Here is a 21,720-nt window from a genome sequence, read left to right as displayed (position 1 = left end):
TACAATTCATGGGGCCCCTTAGCTAAAATTTGATGCTCACCCCTTAACTCGCCTCCCTTTGGTGCCCTTCATGGCCTTGGGATCCATCTCACAGGGGTCATAAAACAAGTGTGGCCATCATGATCGTCACACCCATAACAAGTGTAGCCACAAAATCACCTGATCTGAAGTATAGTCTCCTGTATCAGAGGAAGGGAAGGTTAGTAGTTGGGACCCCACACAGCTCTGCCCCCCCCCCCCCCCCCCCGTGTGTGCAGGTGCTGCTCCCCTCTAGTTACGCCCCTGATTCTGTATTTCTGACAAAAGAAGTGAGCACTCCAGTAATATACCATGCTTATTTGCAGCTTATTGATAGTGCTGTGAACGTCTGTACTTCTCATACCTGTACAATGTGATGATACTGGTATACTTCCTCTCTTAGGCGTTTTGGACAGAACACAATGACCCCGGCAACTGGGCGACCCAGGTGGTCCAGCTGACAGTAGGATGCATATGCAATAACTAAAGACTGGAAAAAGCAGCATATTTTACATTATTAATAATTAAGGAGCATGTTTTATATTATTGTATATGTTATATTTGTTAGAAACACCTGAATTTAACAGCAATAGGCAATGGAATTTCACTAAAGCATGTCATGCACTATTCAATCTCTCAACAATTTTATCACAGAGTTTGATGTAAATGATCATATAACCAATTGCTTGTGAAGTTGGTTATATGCAGTCTGCATGGGATTGTTCTGCTGAGTTCACCACAAACCACTCATCTACTGATTTATTGACATTTTTAAAGTGTGATTCTCATCACACTTTGTTCAGTTTTACCCCGAAAATTGGTTGAAAGTTATTGACTGATTGTTATCGAAGCAAAAGATGTTAAGCAGATATGATCAAAATGAATCTTGGTTTTGACAGGTGATAAAATTTGGCAGATGTGTTTAAATATTTACTTGTGCACAAGTCAGACTAACCTATATAATAATGCTCAGGCTGCAAATACAGATGAACTCTAGAGGGAGCTATAGGAGTCATTTTAAATGGTGAAGAGATGTTTTGCACTTTACATATGACTTTTTCCCTAAATTGGTCCACATATCTCTGTGACATTATGTACTGCTGGTATTAACAGTCATCTAAGTGACTGAGACCTGATATGGTAACTATTGCTAAGTTTCTCTTAAGGTATTTACCAGTATATTATATGGAACTAGCCGACCCGTGGCATAGCATACGCCGCATAAGAGGGTAGAGGGCAGGAAGGGGGTATTGGGCACAGCGGCGGGGAGGGGGGTTGGACCCCCCTCAACTGGGTCCCCCATGTGTGCGCTACCTCCAGCTTAATCTCAACAGGAACCCTCCCCCTCTAGCTTAAGCTCAGCAGGAACCCCCCCCCCCCCCCCTCACCTGGGTCCCCCATGTGCTCTCCCCCTCCTGCTTAAGCACAGTAGCAGCCACCACTATAAGTAAGAAGCAGCGGGCGGGGATGACTCACCTCTTCCGTGTTCCATTGTGCATTCCACTGTCGTCACTTCCTGCAATGCCGCACACTGTATTGGTGTAATTTGCCTTTTTACAACAGAAGGAAATCTGCAATAATTCAGCTATAAGTGAACATTTGTGGTTACCCACAATGCACTGCTACTAAATATGCAAATTACCCCTTTTCGCCCTTGGTAAGCCAAGCAAGCATCCAGAGGCGCTGGTGTATAGCAAGCATATAACTTTAAAATTTTACACAGTCATATCAAACCCACATGTAGACAGCCTGTTTCAGACTTTTGGTCCTCATCAGTACATAGCAGGGATTGATACGGCTGTATGAGATAGGGCTTGGACCAGTACAACAAAGTAACCAAGCAGCTCAGGGTGACCCAAACCACTCGGAATGTATAGGGGGATAAAAGAAACCAAAAAGCCCTACTACTAAAAAAGCAAAGCTTGGTGTAATTTGCCTTCCTAAAACAGAAGGAAATATGCAATAATTCATCTATAAGTGAACATTTGTGGTTACCCACAATGCACTGCTACTAAATATGCAAATAATTCCTTTTCACCCATAGTAAGCCAAGCAAGCATCCAGAACCACTGGTGTATAGCAAGCCTATAGCTTTAAATTTTACACAGCTATATCAAACCCACATGTGACAGCCTGTTTCAGACTTTTGGTCCTCATCTGTACATGGCAGGGATTGCTATGGCTGTATGAGATAGGGCTTGGACCAGTACAACAGAGTTAGGCCCCGTTCACACTTGCGGTTTAGTAAAAACCGCACCGGATGTCCGGACCGCACCGTATCCGGACCGGACATGATCCGTACGGTTCCTATCCGGATCCGGTCCGGATCCGGTCCGTTTGCATCCGGTTTCCGTGCGGTGTGAACACGGTTGCGGTCCGGATCCGGTTTCTTAAGGAGATAACATCCTTTTAATTACCTGGGGTCTGGGAGGTCAGCCTGGGGTCTGGGAGGTCAGCAGAAGGGTCTGGGGTCATTGTTGGAGACAGGTGGACGTGTGGAGACCATCCGTGGATACAGAGACTGCAGTTGGGACCATGGATCCAGGCATTTTTTACTCGTAAACCTGGGAATTCTCTCTGTTGTTCGCCTCCTTCAGACATATCAGACATGTTGCTGGCAAAAAGAGCTCCAGCATGAAATCGCTGCTGCCCCACTCTTCGCTGGGCCCATGTGGTCCCCATCCAAAATGCATAGGAAGTGGGGTAGAACGTCCGGTTTTTGTAGCCAGTGTGTTGTGCGCTCTCCGGCTCTCATTGCTTTGTATTGGCCGGATGGTGCAGTCCGGCTCCGCTCCGGATACGGCTGCCGGAGGAGCCGGACCAAAAAATAGCGCATGTTGGAACGGACGCCGGAGTCCGGATCCGGCCCGGATCCGGTCCGGCTCCGGTCCGGCAGAACGGACGCATGTGAACGGACGCATAGGCTTTCATTGCCATGCCGTGCGTCCGTTCCGTCCGTTCTGAAAGCGGTCCGGCTCCGGCACGGCGATTCCGGACGGCCACCGCTAATGTGAACCGGGCCTAACCAAGCAGATCAGGGTGACCCAAACCACTCGGAATGTATAGGTGGCTAAAAGGAACTAAAAAGAACTTCTACTAAAAAAATCAAAGCTTGGTGTAATTTGCCTTCTTAAAACAGAAGAAAATCTGCAATAATTCAGCTATAAGTGAACATTTGTGATTACCCACAATGCACTGCACTAAATATGCAAATTATTCATTTTCACCCTTGGTAAATCAAGCAAGCCTATAGCTTTAAGTTTTACACAGTCATATCAAACCCACATGTGACAGCCTTTTTCAGACATTTGGTCCTCATCAGTACATGGCAGGGATTGATAAGGCTGTATGAGATAGGGCTTGGACCAGTACAACAGAGTAACCAAGCAGCTCAGGGTGACCCAAACTACTAAGAATGTATAGGAGGATAAAAGAGACCAAAAAGCCCTCCTACTAAAAAAAGCAAAGCTTGGTGTAATTTTCCTTCTTAAAACAGAAGCAAATCTGCAATAATTCAGCTATAAGTGAACATTTGTGGTTAGATGTGGTTTGCTGGCCGCGGTCGCGTGCGGCGGGCGAGCTGGGCGCGCTCGCGCTTGGCTGGCGAGCCGACCGCGGTCGCGCGTGGCGGGCGATCCGGCCGCGGTCGCGCGCGGCGGGCGAGCCGGCCGCGGTCGTGCGCGGTGACGGGCTTACGCACGCGCCCAGAAACACAGACCTAGAGCCCATTTTTAAATGGGCTTAGGTCTACCAGTAGTTTTATATTTTAAAGCACACTGGTCCTTTTGATCCTTATTAGTTTTCCTCCAACAATTGAAAACAATAGATGGAAATCAAGACAGGCGTCAACTACACACATTTTCAGTAGAAAAATGAATATATTTACATAAATCTGTACATCAGTCCTGAAAGAGCGACAAATGAGGAAGAAAGAGGTACAGAGGGATTTGATTCTCAAAGAGGGACTGTCCATCTGAAAAAGGGACAGTTGCGTGTTATGTTTTCAAAAATAATTTTTTTGGTCTCTTTTAAACCTTTATACCTTCCTAGTGATTCTGTGTGACCATGAGCTGCCTGGGTATTACTTAGTACTGGTCAATCCCATTAAACCATATTAATCCATGCCATGCACTGATGGAGACCAAAAAGTCATAAACAGCCTGTATACATGTTGGATTGATGTGGCTTTGTAAAATGTATTAGCTACAGGCTCACTATACACCAGCGGTTCTGGAAAAAAACAGCCTTGCTTTCCTGGGTAAAAAGAGATGATTTTCATATTTAGGAGCAATGCATCATGGGAAACCACAGTTGCTCAATTAAAGCTGAATTATTGCAAATACCTTCTGTTTTAAAAAGGCAAAATTACGTAGAGAATCCGTTTGTTACATGAATCATTCAGAGTACTCTGTAAAGCGCTGCAGAAAATATCAGCACTGTATAGAAACACAATAGTAATAAAGACAACTTTCTTGCATTATTTTATCTTTGAAGCTAACATTTATTTATGTGGTCATCTTTAAAGTGACTTTGCCCTTTAGTACTGCAGAGAGCAACTGCTAACCATTTAGCCAACCATAAAATAAATTGTGTATAGAAATGAAGGGAATTTATTTACTATGATAACTACAAACTGTAGCTAGCAGGTAAAGCTGAAAAGAACCGTATAATCTTGAAAGGAGCTATGGTTAACAGCTGTTATTCTCAAAGCATATTTAACAGTCTGCACACAGATTACACAGGACCATTAAATCCCTCCTTGCTTTCTCCCAGACAAGTAAACGAGACACCCTTCTGTTATGGTTAGAGATGCATCCTGGCAGTCAGGCTGGCCAGAAGTCAAGCAATCGCGGCACTTTGTGTGGAGTCGTCTGGGATTTTAAAGATCCACCGTGATGATAGTTATTGCCATGCGACACTAAACGACATTCGCGTGATCATGCCCCTGTAACCACATTGCAAGATCATGGAAATTGTCGGGATAATCGCGTCATGGGTACGAGCCATCAGAGTGATCGCCATGGCCAGGGAGCCCGTCTACTAGGTGTCATATAACAAGTGTGGCTACCATGCCCCGTACCACAGTAATGTATAACCATTATCCAACCTGTAATGCCATGCATATATATCCATGATACTCCCCCATAAAGACATGCCCCCCAACCCCACCCCATGCAAAACAGCACAAGAAAGGTTGTCTCAACAGGCAATACAGTTCCTCTTCTGCTACCTGCCTCACTCTTCTATTGGCTCCCTTCTTCTTATATCAGCTCCTACGTATTGTCAGAGAGGCTCAATGGATGTAAGGAGAACACAGGAGGTAAAGAAAGACTGCAGCATGTGTGGAGACAAGTAACTATATCAGCATCTGCTTCTCTATGCCACTGATGCTGCATATAGGCCCATAAAGCTGCAGGGCTGCTTCCCTATAGTTATGCCTCTCTTGTGCCTCTTACCTTTGATGCACATTTTTCTGTCTGAGCTACCCGCACATATAGCAAAAAATCTGTATCAGGAACTCCGTCCCCATCTTGTGTTTTGTGACTAGGCTCAGTCCCATTCATTGGCCATATTTCATATCCATATAGATGTGACTCTGGAATCTAGATAGAAAGGTTTATTAAAGTCCGTTTATGGAGTTAGAGGTATATAACACTCAAGCAGGGGAAAGAGATAGTGTCAACACTATTAACACTCTACACTTGTAGGCCTCAGGATAAATAGAGACAACAGGCTCATTCTATCCACCATCAGAATCTACTACCTTCAGCTGAGATTTGGTATTTATGTCTATGGAGAGGGAAGTGACCAGGCTATGAGCTGGCAGTAGGATCAGTACTGCACATGCTTCATAATTTAAGGGTCCTTTGACCCTGCTTCCATTGCGTTCCATCACAATGGACAATATCATTCCATCCCAACACAATACAATTCTATTTCTATGGTACAGTGACATCATGTGTAGTACACAGGGCCGGCGCTACCATTAAGGCAAAGGAGGCAGCTGCCCCAGGGCCCCAGAGCTTGTAGGGGCCCCCAGTGGCTACAAAAGGGAAAAAAAATTCAAATCGGCCTTATAGTTTTTGAGAAAATCGATTTTAAAGTTTCAAAGGAAAAAAAAACATACATACATTTAAAAACCTGCCGACTTTAATGGTTAATAGCAAATCCACCTTAAATGCTAGAAACCCTAAATTTGCAGGGTATGTTAAGGAGATCATTAGGAATAAGAGGAAAAAACAATTATTCAAAAAGACCTTATAGTTTTTGAGAAAATCGATTTTAAAGTTTAGAAGGAAAAAAGTATACTTTTTAATGCGGTAAATGTCACTTTTAGTAGCAAACCTAACGGTAGTGTAATTTTACATGCATCAAATGAAAGCGCAATAAATTTCCTGACGGGGTTTCCAGGGGGTCAATACACAGCCGCAGCGCTTTGGCCAGGGATCGCTATACAGCCGCAATATGGCTGTATGAAGATCCCTGGCATTTTTTCCTATTTTCCCATTTTTTTTTATGTTTAGAGTGTGGGAGTTTAAAAAAAAAAATATGTGGGGTCCCCCCTCCTGAAACTTTTTAACCCCTTGTCCCCCATGCAGGCTGGGATAGCCAGAATGTGGAGCTCCGACCGATTGGGACTTCACACCCTGACTATACCAGCTGCAAAAAAGGTCCCCTAATGCCGATTTTTGTTCCGGGGTATATGTTGGGGGGGCCCCCCAGGTTTATTTTGCCCTGGGGCCCCATTGTTGCTTAAACCGGCCCTGGTAGTACAGCAGGTTCCATCAGAGTGAACACACTGCACGCTGTGTGTTTACTAGACAACGTGTGTGTTTACAGTAGTGGTGATGCATGCTTTCAATGTATTTTACAGGGACCCTAAGCAGGTGATAAAAACAGAATTTACACTTACCTGGGGCTTCCTCCAGCCCACCATAGGCCGCAAGGTCCCCCCGCGTCCTCCTGGTTCCTTCTGATTACAGGACGACTTCAGCCTCAAATCTTCAGGTCTGCTTGCCGCTTCCATGGATTGCGGCATTACGCTGGCTAGCTACGCGTCATAACGCCGTGGATTTCCGCAATCCGCTGAAACGGCAAGCAGACCTGATGACTTCAAGCCGAAGTCCTCCTGTAACCAGAGCCGGGACCAGTTAAGGAGCCAGGAGCATGCCTGGGGACCTTGCGGCCTCGGTGGGCTGGAGGAAGCCCCACGTAAGTGTAAATTCTGTTTTTATCACCTGCTCAAGGTCCCTTTAAGCTTTAATGTATGCATTGCATCATACTTCTAACCTGCAATTCGATTTTTCACCACATCTTATCACAACACAACATGTATAGTGTGAAAAGACCCAAAAAGGGAAACGAGAGTGTTCAGGCAAGGTTTTTAAACAGGCCCAGAGTCTGTTGGTGGCTGTACATTGAATCCATGGCATAGAAGTACAGCTAAGTTCCCATTGAAAGATTACATTGTGGAACTCCGTCCATGAATTATCATCCCACAATGTATCTTTCAACATCAGAAGCAGCGTGATTGCCGTTGGTATGAACCTTTAGAGCAGGGGACCCCAAACATTTTGGATCGAGGGCCGGGTTAACATACTTCAGACTGCTGGGGGGGCCGGGAAATACATAAAATGATGTAGAAGTCTTTGCAGGCCAGACAGTGAAGCATACCCAGGTGACAACCTGAAGTCTAATTGGACAGCAGTGCCACCTGATGTGGAATTTGATTGGAAACCAGCAAATGACTGCTTTCTGGCTTCCATATGGATGGGTGGTGCCAGCACTGCTATTCTATATGCAGACCACCAATATTTAAAGATGTAGCTGACTACATCTATAAGTAATACATTTTGTGTGTGGGGCGCCGGTAAAAGAGCCTCAGGGGGCCACATTTGGCCCGCAGGCCTTAGTTTGAGGACCACTGGTTTAGAGTGTCACCCAATATAGTAAAAAACAGCCAGACTGACTGAGCACATGTCATGTAGTGTCTCTGGGTACTTATGGTGCTAATAGTAATAACATTCCAGGTAGAAGGTCTCATACCAGGACATCTAGGCATGTTTCTCCATGATAAGAGCTGTCTCGAAATCCACACCTAAGAAGGGACATATACAATCAGTAATAGGAACAGATCACTCAGAACATTTGTCTAAAAAAACAATTAAATGACAAAATCTAGCTCAAACAATGCAAAATTGTTTACTGCACTAAGCAATGAGATCCCATCATTAGTTTAGGGTAGCGTTCTTCTTAACATTATAACAGCATGTACCCCTTTATTAATGACAATGCTTATCAAGTACCAGCTATTGTGTTCAATATAATCTCGGTACCCCTTAACATCTATATACTTAGAATCACTCCATAATTATTCAGAAATGCTACTTTCAATCAACTGAAAATGCGTATTCAGGTTTGTTCATAAATGTTTTATAACTTTTCAAATCTCAGAACTTTACATAAATGATTGACTCAAGTCCAAGTCCTCCCTGAGCCCAGCCCAGCATATGTGTCCCCTGAGGTAAGCTCACCATGGATTGGGAACTTGAAAGGAAGATGCAATTATCTAATTACTATACTGTAGGCAATATGTTTGTGTCTCTGCCTAATGATTTCAGGTGGGGAGCACAATCTCTCCTACCTCTTATAGTTGGCAAGCGAGGGATCTCCCCACACAGAACGACAATATCTATTCATGTCACGATTCAGGCGCAGCGGTCCTGTGGGTCTGCGAACTGCAAGAAACAAACATAAACCCTTTCATGACTGGGAAATGATGTCTATTCTCTCACCATAGGCAACCGTCAACCAAAACAAAACAATAAACCCTCAGAATATTAACCAGTAATGTGAAAAAGATCACCATGCCTTCAAAAAAGTCTTGCATACATTACAAATTAGTGTACATAATGTAGACATATTAATATGGTTATTTTCAAATTCTGCAAGATTAGCAGTTTTATAGTTGCTCAGTGAACAATGACAAACCATAAAAATACATTTAGGTGATGGGAGGTAGGCCAGTGTATCAGCTTTTATGGAATGAGAGGGAAGCACTTATAGAATGGAACAGCTCTTTCTTAAAGTTTATTGACAGTTTATAAGGTTTTATACACATTGAATTCCCTACCACGCAAAAATATTGACTAGCCTACATTACATGTGCTCAAAAAATGCCCAAGACAAGGAACATTTATATTGCGTTTTTCTCCTGGCAGACTCAAAGTGCTTGAGATGCAGCCAATAGAGTGCGCTCTATAGGCAGTAGCAGTGTTAGGGAGTCTTGCCCAAGGTCTCCTCACGGAATAGGTGCAGGCTTACTGAACAGGAAGTGCCGGGATTCGAATCCTTGTCACCTGTGTTAGAGGCAGAGCCCTTAATCAGTACACCAGTGCAATATCCAGCCACTGCCCAAAGCCCCAAAACGCTGGTTATGTGGCCTGTGTGCCTTGGTTTGATCTGCTTTGTGGAAGCGTCTATAATTCCCCTCCCAGTGCAATGCTCCTCTCCCCACTCTGCAGTAAGCAACAATCACCTCAGTCTAGATCCATACATTACAGAGATTTCCTGATCCAACAACAAAAAATAAACTTATATACTGTAAGGATCCATTCAAGGACAAGCGCAATCCACTTTACTGAAATGTGCACAGCTGTGTAGTCTTCTAGGCTTGTGCAACCGCCAGGTAAGTACATGGCCTATACAAGGGGACTGGCACTGAAGATTAAGACTATCCAGCCTTCCTACGTCTCAGGGAAAAAATAAAGATCCACTGTCGCAAAAGTCTTAAAATTTGAAATACATGTAAACACATACAAATAAGAAGCATGTTTCTTCTAGAGTGAAATGAGCCATACATTACTTTCCTCCTATGTTGCTTTCACTTACAGTAAGTAGTAGACATCTGACTAGTCCATCTCTCCATAGGGGATTCTGAGCATGGCCTTTATTCTTTATAGCCAGGGTAGGGAACCTATGGCTCGGGAGCCAGATGTGACTCTTTTGATGGCTACATCTGGCTCACAGACAAATCAGTAGGGGTTGAGTCACTGAGCTACACTGCTCAAGCAGCACAGCTTAGTGTGGCAGAGCAAGTAAAATTTTCAGAGTAGGAACACTACTGCTTTAGCATGTACTTATAACTTACTCGCACTCCCCCCAAAACCAACAGCCACTCCAATTGTCCCACCCTGGATCCTGTCAGATCCAGGGACTTTGTTGGACAAGGTCCCTGCACTTTAATTGGCTCAATAGGCTGCCTGTCACTTGACACTATTGGGCCAAAGTGCAGGCATCTCATCCTACAAAGTGAATCAACCCCCAAGTCAGCTAGCTAATTGTACATGCTGTTAGTCGGCATTTCTCCTGTCTTGCTCTCTGGGAAATTGCTGATGTTGCTGAAACCCAAGAGAAGCTGAAGATGTGCCTGACACTGCCGCTGCCCGGCGGATCAACTGTATACACATCACCATGGCAACAGGGATGTGAGCCCTACTGTCCCAGTTTGAAACATATTGTATGGCTCTCATGGAAATAGATTTAAAAATATGTGGCATTTATGGCTCACTCAGTCAAAGAGGTTCCTGACCCCTGCTTTATAAAGACAATCCTTGAAAAAGTGTGCAGTGAGCCTCCATGCTCCATGTTGGACGGAGCAACTGCCATTCACTAAGTGGTTTTGAAAATAAAGAAAACCCTGAGAATCCCCCATGAGATGGGCTAGTCCAAAACCTGTCTGTAATGTCATATTTCTACTACCTACTGTAAGTGACAGCAACATAGGAGAAAAGTCATTTATGGCTTATTTTACTCTGGAAGAAACATATTTCTTATCTGTATATGTTTACATTTATTGTAAAGTTTGAGATATACGTCACAGTGATCCTTTAAGGATGGTGAGGTATTGCATACATTAAAAATTGGATTCAGAAAGAGGCTGCCTATGTCAAACTATGAAACAAATTAGATTTTTTTCTGACAGGATATGGAAAACTTCTAGAAAAGATCTACAGCATAGAATCATTCTTCTGATGGTACCTCACCTGATAATACTTTGGAGATGGTCTCAGTTACTTCTTTAATGGCTGTCTGAAGCTGAGTGATTTGTGTTTGAGTGAGAAAGGCGCTCTCTCCAGGAAGATACCAGGGAGTCACCCTAAGAGGCATATAAGGTGCCTGTGTGGTGTCACGGGTAAGTATTCTTCTAGCATGCGTAAAGGTACCTGGGGGGGAAGACACCACCGAGGTCTCTCTTTGTACAGCATCATGGATGCAGAGAGAGAAACACGGCCTTCTCATTATAGTAAACCACAGGACACAGAGGAAGATGAACATTAGGACATACAGGGTTAAAATGATGATAAAAAGTCAAATGTCTACAAAATAGCTAAAGAAGATCCATGCTGTTCATTGCAGTTGTCTTTGTATTTCTGGAAGATGCATTCAATCAGCAAAGGGCAGATACTAGCTCACCACCCATTCCTCCAAGTACATTTCCCAGAGCAATCAAATGCTCAAATGAAGTGATCAGCTGTCCTTCCTGCCTGTTGTCTCTCTGTCATCTGTGGGCTTTGGATGAGACTGCCAGACAGAAAGCTGAAGAACTGGTTTTTGTTGGTCAGGAAGTTAATGATCTAAAGAGACTGAGAGGGGATCGGGGAGCGTGAAAGAGGAGGGCAATAGGATGAGACCATGAAAGGGATGCAGACCATGAAACTGAGAGACACACATGAGGGGGGGGGGATGTGTCTGGAAATACACAAGCCTTCATTTATAACTATCTAATGTCAGCGAATATGTGCATGGAGAGATTCCCATCTACTGAGAAATGTATGAATTAATCACATTTATAAGGAATATTTTTCTTTATTGTTAAGATTGTTGAGTATGTTTTCACTGTTATTCTTTATAGTAAATTTTTATCATCCTTTCAAAAGTATGATTACTGGCATTTAAATTCAGTCATACATTACGTAGGCTTATGCACAGTAAAACAACGACACACAGTGAAAGATGCACAAAGGGAAATCTTCATAAAACATATGAACAAAGGAAAAGTAAAATAAATTACAATGTTTACCTACCTAATAAAAGCCCAGAAATCTGCATCCATGGGCTGCGGCCATGTCAGGTGGTGAGTGCATAGGTGCAGGCAGGGCTCAGGTAGGGCACGGTTGAATTTAGGGTAGCGAGCATGCACGGGCACTTGCCGATGAACACTTGGTCAGTCATCAGTATGATCTCAGTGGTCCTTACCCATTTCCACAAAGCATCAGCTCTGACCTGCTCCCACTGGGTTATCAGCCATAGATAGAAGGAGTTTTTGCGAAAAGACCAGCTAACTTGATTGCAATCTACTGTAGTAAGGGAGTGGTCTGGACATTTACACCTGCAATCTACACAGTGGTAGGCTGACACCAGCAACCTATACCTACACTCACATCATTGAATAATACCCAACACCAGGCCTAACTTCCACAGGCGCCTCTGGTGTACATTTAGTTTCTGCGGTGAGTTTGGCGTAACCAATACTTGATAGTATTAATATCAGTAATTTGATATTACCGATATTATAGTAATAATGGGTTACTGATAGTGTCAAACTTGTCCTAATCCCTACTCTCACATTAAACCTCCTATTCCTGCTAAACCTAGCACTAACCCTCCTGCTCACTACTATCCCTTCTACTACCGCTTCATCTAACTCAATCCCTCCTACTACTGCCGTGCCTAACACTATCCCTCCTACTACCGTTATATCTAACTCTATGCCTCCTACTACCGTTATACCTAACTTTATCCCTCCTACTACCGTTATACTTAACACTATTCCTCCTACTACCGTTATACCTAACTTTATCCCTCCTACTACCGTTATACCTAACACTATCCCTCCTACTACCGTTATACCTAACTTTATCCCTCCTAGGCTCCTACTACCGTTATACCTAACACTATCCCTCCTACTATCGTTATACCTAACACTATCCCTCCTACTTCCGTTATACCTAACTTAATCCCTCCTACTATCGTTATACCTAACACTATCCCTCCTACTACCGTTATACCTAACTCTATCCCTCCTACTACCGTTATACCTAACTTTATCCCTCCTACTACCGTTATACCTAACTTTATCCCTCCTACTATCGTTATACCTAACACTATCCCTCCTACTACCGTTATACCTAACTTTATCCCTCCTACTACCGTTATACCTAACACTATCCCTCCTACTACCGTTATACCTAACTTTATCCCTCCTACTACCGTTATACCTAACACTATCCCTCCTACTATCGTTATACCTAACACTATCCCTCCTACTTCCGTTATACCTAACTTTATCCCTTCTACTATCGTTATACCTAACACTATCCCTCCTACTACCGTTATACCTAACTCTATCCCTCCTACTACCGTTATACCTAACTTTATCCCTCCTACTACCGTTATACCTAACACTATCCCTCCTACTACCGTTATACCTAACACTATCCCTCCTACTACCGTTATACCTAACACTATCCCTCCTACTACCGTTATACCTAACTTTATCCCTCCTACTATCGTTATACCTAACACTATCCCTCCTACTACCGTTATACCTAACTCTATCCCTCCTACTACCGTTATACCTAACACTATCCCTCCTACTACCGTTATACCTAACACTATCCCTCCTACTACCGTTATACCTAACTTTATCCCTCCTACTATCGTTATACCTAACACTATCCCTCCTACTACCGTTATACCTAACACTGTCCCTCCTACTTCCGTTATACCTAACACTATCCCTCCTACTCCCGTTATACCTAACTTTATCCCTCCTACTATCGTTATACCTAACACTATCCCTCCTACTACCATTGCGCGTAAAAACACTATCCCTTTTACTACTACACCTAACACTATCCCTTCTGCTACTGCTGCGCCTATTGCCTAGTGCACACGATGAGATTTTCAGGCAGATTTCCTGTAAAATCGATTATTTTCAACATGTCCGATCTGATTTCGATCAATTACCTGATCGATCTTCCCTAGAAGTGAATGGAAAATTGATCGGAGAACCGATCAAAATCAGAATAGACATGTTGAAAATAATTGATCTAGCGGGAAATCTACCTGAAAATCTCATCGTGTGTACTAGGTATAACACTATCCTACTGACTACTTACTACTGATACTCCTAACACTATCCCTCCAACTACCACTACTGATACACCTACACTAACCTCACTGCCACTAATTCTAACAGTAACCTTCCTACCCCTACACCTAACACTACTCTTCCTTCTTTTACTTACCAATGAAAGATGTGCTCTTGCCAATCATATTACTATTGTGCCATGGCTCCACAAATGTAATACCACCGCATCGCCATTCTGAACAAATCTATTGCCAAGTTCACAGATTATAAGCTCCCCGGTGCTCCATTGCCACAAATAACACTGCAGGCTGTGGTAGTGTTGAGGACACCACGTGCTGCTGCATGACTTCACAAAAATAATACCACTGCACTGCCACTCCAAACAAATCTAATGCCAAGTGAGATTCTAAGCACCACCACAAGCATGCAGCCAGCATGAGCACTTTGCATTCTCCTTTTGATTCCTCACAGGAATCGTTACATTTGTTGGACACAAATTATGAGCTTGGACACCTATCGGTTTAGCTTTTGGTTTTAGGTCTGTTCTAGATAGGAAGGTAGGCAAGGGGTGGATGGGGAATGAGTGTGCATGTTATTTATTAGAATATTTTGCCACAGTTATATGTATAGTGATATGCCGTACCTTATTTAAAGATTAGCCTTACAGGGGTGTTTGCTGAAATATGCCCCCATCTGCCATCCCATCTTTTTTATAGTGTATATGTGGCCTCAATTCAAAATGAGTAATGTACTGTATAATATATATATATATATATATATATATATATATATATGCATCCGGCAGGTGGCGCTGTTGTTGATAATTACTTCACGTAAGTGCCAGTGTTCTATACGAGAGAGGGCAAGGGGGGGTAGGGGGAGAGCGAGAAACGAAGCTGGCGGCTTGATCTGTTACATTGCTGCAGCGCTGTACAGTGTATATATATATCTTGTCACTAACTGTCCCTCAAAGGAGCTCACAATCTAATCCCTACCATTGCCATGTGTCTATATTATGTAGTGTAAGTACTGTAGTCTTGGGCCAATTTTTAGGGGGAGCCAATTAACTTATCTGTATGTTTTTGGAATGTGGGAGGAAACCAGAGTGCCTGGAGGAAACCCACGCAAACACAAGAGAACATACAAACTCTTTGCAGATAGTGCCCTGGCTGGGATTCGAACTGGGGACCCAGCGCTGCAAGGCGAGAGAGCTAACCACTACGCCACCGTGCTGCAGTAATTATCAACAACAGCGCCACCTGCCGGATGCGCCCGGCTAACGGGTAAGTACCATATATATATATATATACACCGGTGTATATATATATATATATATGTATATATATATATATATATATATATATATACATATATATATATATATATATATATATATATATAATTTTTTATTTTTTTTTGCAGTTAGTGATGTGTTTGGTTTCATGTTACATAGTTACATAGTTATTTTGGTTGAAAAAAGACATACGTCCATCGAGTTCAACCAGTATAAAGTACAACACCAGCCTGCTCCCTCACATATCCCTGTTGATCCAGAGGAAGGCGAAAAAACCCTTACAAGGCATGGTCCAATTAGCCCCTAAAGGGAAAAATTCCTTCCCGACTCCAGATGGCAATCAGATAAAATCCCTGGATCAACATCATTAGGCATTACCTAGTAATTGTAGCCATGGATGTCTTTCAACGCAAGGAAAGCATCTAAGCCCCCTTTAAATGCAGGTATAGAGTTTGCCATAATGACTTCCTGTGGCAATGCATTCCACATCTTTATCAATCTAACTGTAAAGAACCCTTTCCTAAATAAATGGCTAAAACGTTTTTCCTCCATGCGCAGATCATGTCCTCTAGTCCTTTGAGAAGGCCTAGGGACAAAAATCTCATCCGCCAAGCTATTATATTGCCCTCTGATGTATTTATACATGTTAATTAGATCCCCTCTAAGGTGTCTTTTCTCTAGACTAAATAAACCCAGTTTATCTAACCTTTCTTGATAAGTGAGACCTTCCATCCCACGTATCAATTTTGTTGCTCGTCTCTGCACCTGCTCTAAAACTGCAATATCTTTTTTGTAATGTGGTGCCCAGAACTGAATTCCATATTCCAGATGTGGCCTTACTAGAGAGTTAAACAGGGGCAATATTATGCTAGCATCTCAAGTTTTTATTTCCCTTTTAATGCATCCCAAAATTTCGTTAGCTTTAGCTGCAGCTGCTTGGCATTGAGTACGATTATTTAACTTGTTGTCAATGAGTACTCCTAAGTCCTTCTCCAAGTTTGATGTCCCCAACTGTATCCCATTTATTTTGTATGGTGCTAGTCCATTAGTACGTCCAAAATGCATGACTTTACATTTGTCAACGTTGAATTTCATCTGCCATGTATGTGCCCATATAGCCATCCTATCCAGATCCTGTTGCAATATGACACTATCTTCCTGAGAGTTGATGATTCTGCACAATTTTGTATCATCTGCAAAAATAGCAACATTGCTCACTACTGCATCTACTAGGTCATTAATAAATAAATTGAAGAGCACTGGACCCAGAACAGACCCCTGTGGGACCCCACTGCCAACAGTCTCCCATTTTGAGTACGATCCATTGACCACAACTCTTTGTTTTCTGTCCATTAGCCAGTTCCCTATCCATGAACACAGACTCTTCCCCAGTCCTTGCATCCTCAACTTATGCACCAGTTTTTTGTGGGGAACAGTGCAAACCTGTGCAAGGTCCTACTTGGACCTTTGCAAAGTCCAAGTATATCACATCTACAGCATTCCCAATATCCATATTAGCATTCACTACCTCATAAAAGCTGAGCATGTTAGTCAAACAGGACCTGTCTTTAGTAAACCCATGTTGATGCTGAGAAATAAGATTATTTTCTACTATGAAGTCATGTATAGTATCTCTTAGTAACCCCTTAAATAGTTTGCATACAACTGATGTTAAGCTTACAGGTCTATAATTTCCTGGATCTGATTTTTTGCCCTTCTTAAATAATGGGAAAACGTGGGCTGTACGCCAATCCACTGGGACTCTGCCAGTTGCAAGAGAGTCACAAAAGATAAGAAAAAGGGGTTTAGCTATAACTGAACTTAATTCCCTTAGGACCCGAGGATGCATGCCATCCGGGCCAGGTGCCTTGTCTATTTTTAATTTATTTAGTCTTGCCTTCACTTCTTCCTGCGTTAAGTATTTAATATTACAGTTAGAAGATTGAGACTCTTCCGCCTCTGTAGTTTGCAACAGTGCTGTTTTTTTTGTGAAGACAGAAGCAAAGAAAGCATTGAATAACTCTGCCTTACCTTGGTCATCCACCATTGAGTTCCCCCCTCATCCTTTAGGAGTCCTATACAGTCAACCTTTCTTTTTTTAGAGTTAATGTACTTGTAAATTTTTTTGGGGTTAGATGTGATATCCTTAGCGATTTGTTTTTCAGCTTCAATCTTTGCCTGCCTAATTTCTTTTTTACAATTTTTATTGCACTCCTTACAATTGCTTAGTGCAGCCTCGGTCCCCTCCTGTTTTAGGACCTTATAGGCATTCCTTTTCCTCTTCATTTTATCCCTAACCTTTCTATTCATCCATAGAGGCCTTTTTTTATTCCTAGACATTTTGTTTCCATATGGGATATACATACTACAATATTGATTGAGAATAAGTTTAAAAGCTTGCCATTTCCCTTCAGTGCCCTCCCCTTGTAGTACATTATCCCAGTTCACCAAACTTAGTGCCTGCCTAATTTGATTGAACTTTGCTTTTCTAAAATTCATAGTTTTAGTGGTCCTGCTGCCCTGTGGCCTATCAGTCACCAGATCAAACGTTATCATGTTGTGATCACTATTTCCCAAATGTTCTGGACCCTGCACATTTGATACATTATCTGGTCTATTATAAATGATCAGATCCAGTAACGCATTCCCCCTAGTTGGTTCAGTTACCATTTGAGTCAAGTAATTGTCCTGTAGTGCTGCCAGAAATCTGCTGCTTTTACCAGAATGGGTAGCTTCAATACTCCAGTCAATGTCTGGAAAGTTGAAGTCGCCCATAATTATGACCTCATTTTTACTTGCAGCTTTTTCAATCTGCTGTAGTAATCGCAGTTCTGCAGCTTCATTAATAAGAGGTGGCCTGTAGCATACCCCAATAAGCAATTGGCAACTTTTATTTCCACCATGAATATTTACCCAAACGGACTCCACATCTTCGCAATCTTCCTCCATCTCATCGTTGAGGACAGCTGTAAGAGAATTCTTAACAAAGAGACAAACCCCTCCACCTTTTTTCCCTGTTCTATCCCTCCTAAACACATTGTATCCTTTTAAATTAGCTATCCAGTCATGGCTTTCATCCATCCATGTCTCGGTTATTCCCACAATGTCATAGCCTTTGTCATTCAGAATGAACTCTAGTTCGTCTATTTTATTTGCAAGGCTCCGAGCATTGGTTACCATGCACTTTATATTTTTACCACCACATTTACCAATTTTGTTTACATGAATTGGGCTACTTGAATTTTTACCAACCTCCTTAATCTTTATACTGTCCCCACCCCCCTCTCCACCCTCCATAATGATAGGTTCCCACTGTCTTTTTACCTCATCTTGTCTATGTATTGAGACTTTATCCTCCCCCCTTCCCCCAGATCCTAGTTTAAAATCTCCTCCAACTGTTTAGCCATCTTCTCCCCAATGCAGCTGCACCCTCCCCATTAAGGTGCAGCCCATCCCTGCTGTAGAACCTGTAGCCGACTGCAAAGTCTGCCCAGTTCTCCAGGAACCCTTCCTTCCTACACCAATTTCTCAGCCACTTATTTAACTCCCTAAGCTCCCTCTGTCTCTCAGATGTAGCACGTGGCACTGGCAGTATTTCAGAAAACACCACCTTGGAGGTCCTTGCTTTAAGTTTATCTCCAAGTACCTGAAAATCATTTTTGAGGACCTTGCATCTTCCACTAACTTTGTCATTGGTGCCAATGTGTACCATGACAGCCAGGTCTTCCCCAGCCCCACCCAGTAATCTGTCAATTCTTTCCGCTACATGCCGAACCCGAGCACCCGGGAGGCAACAGACTGTACGGCATTCACGGTTTCTTCGACAGATTACCCTATCTGTGCGCCTAATAATTGAATCCCCTACCACCAGTACCTGTCTAGCCTTAGCTGCACTCCTATTCCCTTTCTCGTTACAGCAGTCTGCCCCTTGGTTGCTAAGGAGCACATCCTGCTGCAGCATTGCTACTCCTGAATCATCCTCCCCAATATTACGCAAACAAGCATACTTATTAGTGAGGGACAACTCGGGACTAGCCTCCCTGCCACTTTTTCCCCTACCCCTTCTAACTGTGACCCAACTAGCGGCTGCCTCTGCTTCTTGGTCCGGCTGTACTCCACCCTCCTCATCTTCAACGGTTCCATCCAGTGTCTGGATCGTCAGATCCAAGCTCTTCTCCATGTTGTGTATGCGTCTCAGTGTTGCGAGATGCTTATTTAGCTTATTTAGCTTATTTCCGCCTCTAACTGAGCAACACGCACACACCCAGGGCAACAGTAAACACCCTCAATCCGCTGATCAAGGCATGCATACATGTTGCAGGATGTACACTGTACAGCATATTCCAACATGATGACTTTTGTGTGGGGAAAAATTATTTAAAATTGTTCTCTGTATGTTCTCTGTAAAGCATTGCAGAAAATATTTGTACAATAATGATATGTATATCAGGTATGTCTATTGTTAATTTTCCCCATTGAAAAAGTTTGTGCAAAGTGTACTCCCTTAGCAAAAGAAAAAAGCAAAAAGTAACAGTTGTTTGTAGAGCTTTGAGGTAGGTAGATCATTATTAATACACATCAGTGACCCATATAGTGTACTCATCTCTTTTTTGTTTCCTTTGTATGATGAGCTGTTTGTTGCAGCTCCTCACAGAGCCAGTAGGATAAACATTCGGAGTGTATGTCAGTGTACTGTGTGTCATATCTTTTATTTGGTGCAGAAGTTTCTCCCTCATGCGTGTGCCTGTGCATGGGGGAGGACCTTCATGATGAATGGCTTTCCAGAACAACCCACCCACTTCAGACCAAAAGCCCACAGCGTGTGACACAATACTGGACAAGTCGTGTTCTATTGATTCTTGTAACAAGTGTATGTTGTAGCTGTAGTAACACAACAATGCCCCGCATGAGGCAAGAGGCTGGAAAACATTCTGCTCCTGGAATCTTCTAGTAAAAGCAATCACATTCTTCGGCGCAGCCAACCTTGCTGCTGTTGTTCACCAGACACAAATTCAAACATTCTGATCACAATCACTCAATGTAGGTGGGATTATAGCTCCATAGTGGATCTTTTAAAGTAAACTTGCCTTCTTCCGGTTTCCTGACTATTGCATATCGTCTGGCTACAGTAATAAGTGACTTGCCTGGATCACGTGTGTAAATCAAGGATGCTGGGACACCTGATCTGCATTCTTAAAACAAACTTAAAAGTTAAAGGGAAGTAAAGGGCGGGACAGTAAAAAAGGGCGCATATGGCTAGTGGACAAAAAGGGCGCCGCCATAGACTGCAATGCAAATATCGGCTATTGGGAGCCCGACAGGAAATTAGGGCGCCCGACAAATAGAGGTTGCAGGGATCGTGTTAACAAAAGTTTTCCTTTTACAGAATAAGGTTTACGTAATACAAATATTGTTTACAAGTTCGTTTTGACTTTGTGGTTTACTTATTTTTTCGTTTTTAAATTTCGCTTAGAGGAGCTTTTACTTATTTTTCCGTTCTAAATTTCGCTTTCAGGGCTGTAACAAGTAAATTTTCGTTTACACTTATTTTATCATTTAAAATTCGTTTTCATACGTATAATACTTAAATATCGTTTTCAACCTTGTTCTATTAGAAATGCATCGCTTTTGGTATTAACTTTGTTTTTTACACTTATAATGCGTTGATTATTGTTTTATTAACTTACTAATATATCGCTTTTAATATTATCGTTATTTTAAGATTCTTAATGCGTTCGTGACTGTAAGGCTATCTATTCTATTATATATATATATATATATACCTTTTTCTATTTATAATATTATTAATGTGTACGTGATTTTAAGGCTATTTATTCTATTACAAATATATAAATTATTCTATTCATGTTATTTATAGTGAAGTATTTTAAGGATTAAATATATTATTGTTTATATGTGTGTAAGGGTGTTAGGGTTAGGCACCACCAGGGGGATGGTTAGGGTTAGGCACCACCAGGGGGATGGTTATGGTTAGGCACCACCAGGGGAGATTTATGGCTAGGCACCACCAGGGGGGTGGTTAGGGTTAGGCACCACCAGGGGGGTGGTTAGGCTTAGGCACCTCCAGGGGGGTTTTAGGATTAGGCACCACCAGGGGGGGTCTTAGGGTTAGGCACCACCAGGGGGTGGTTAGGGTTAGGCATCACCAGGGGGGTGGTTAGGGTTAGGCACCACCAGGGGGTGGTTAGGGATAGGCACCACCAGGGGAGTCTTAGGGTTAGGCACCACCAGG

The 21,720-nt window shown here is 42.7% G+C and overlaps 1 protein-coding gene across 5 annotated transcripts in view; it reads right to left on the bottom strand.

Annotated features, from left to right (window-relative positions):
- CIROP (ciliated left-right organizer metallopeptidase) overlaps window positions 1-21,720 on the bottom strand; it is a 70,637-nt gene that overhangs the window by 26,377 nt on the left and 22,540 nt on the right. For 2 of the 5 annotated variants that reach the window (XM_068242050.1, XM_068242044.1), the window contains exons 2-5: window positions 8,663-8,756; window positions 8,065-8,116; window positions 5,475-5,621; window positions 383-508 (exon numbers count right to left, since the gene is read on the bottom strand). In XM_068242050.1, coding sequence (XP_068098151.1) covers window positions 383-508; window positions 5,475-5,621; window positions 8,065-8,116; window positions 8,663-8,718 — 381 coding nt within the window. In that variant the 5' untranslated portion in view covers window positions 8,719-8,756. Of the gene's footprint in view, window positions 1-382; window positions 509-5,474; window positions 5,622-8,064; window positions 8,117-8,662; window positions 8,757-9,909; window positions 10,052-11,063; window positions 11,193-21,720 lie in introns of those variants that run through there. The other 3 variants (XM_068242023.1, XM_068242030.1, XM_068242038.1) reach the window with 3 other exon arrangements.

This window comes from Hyperolius riggenbachi, chromosome 1 (genome assembly GCF_040937935.1).
Source record: "Hyperolius riggenbachi isolate aHypRig1 chromosome 1, aHypRig1.pri, whole genome shotgun sequence".
NCBI classification, from domain to species: domain Eukaryota; kingdom Metazoa; phylum Chordata; class Amphibia; order Anura; family Hyperoliidae; genus Hyperolius; species Hyperolius riggenbachi.
The sequence above is the reverse complement of the archived record's forward strand: the minus strand, read 5'-3'. Positions and strand labels throughout refer to the sequence as shown.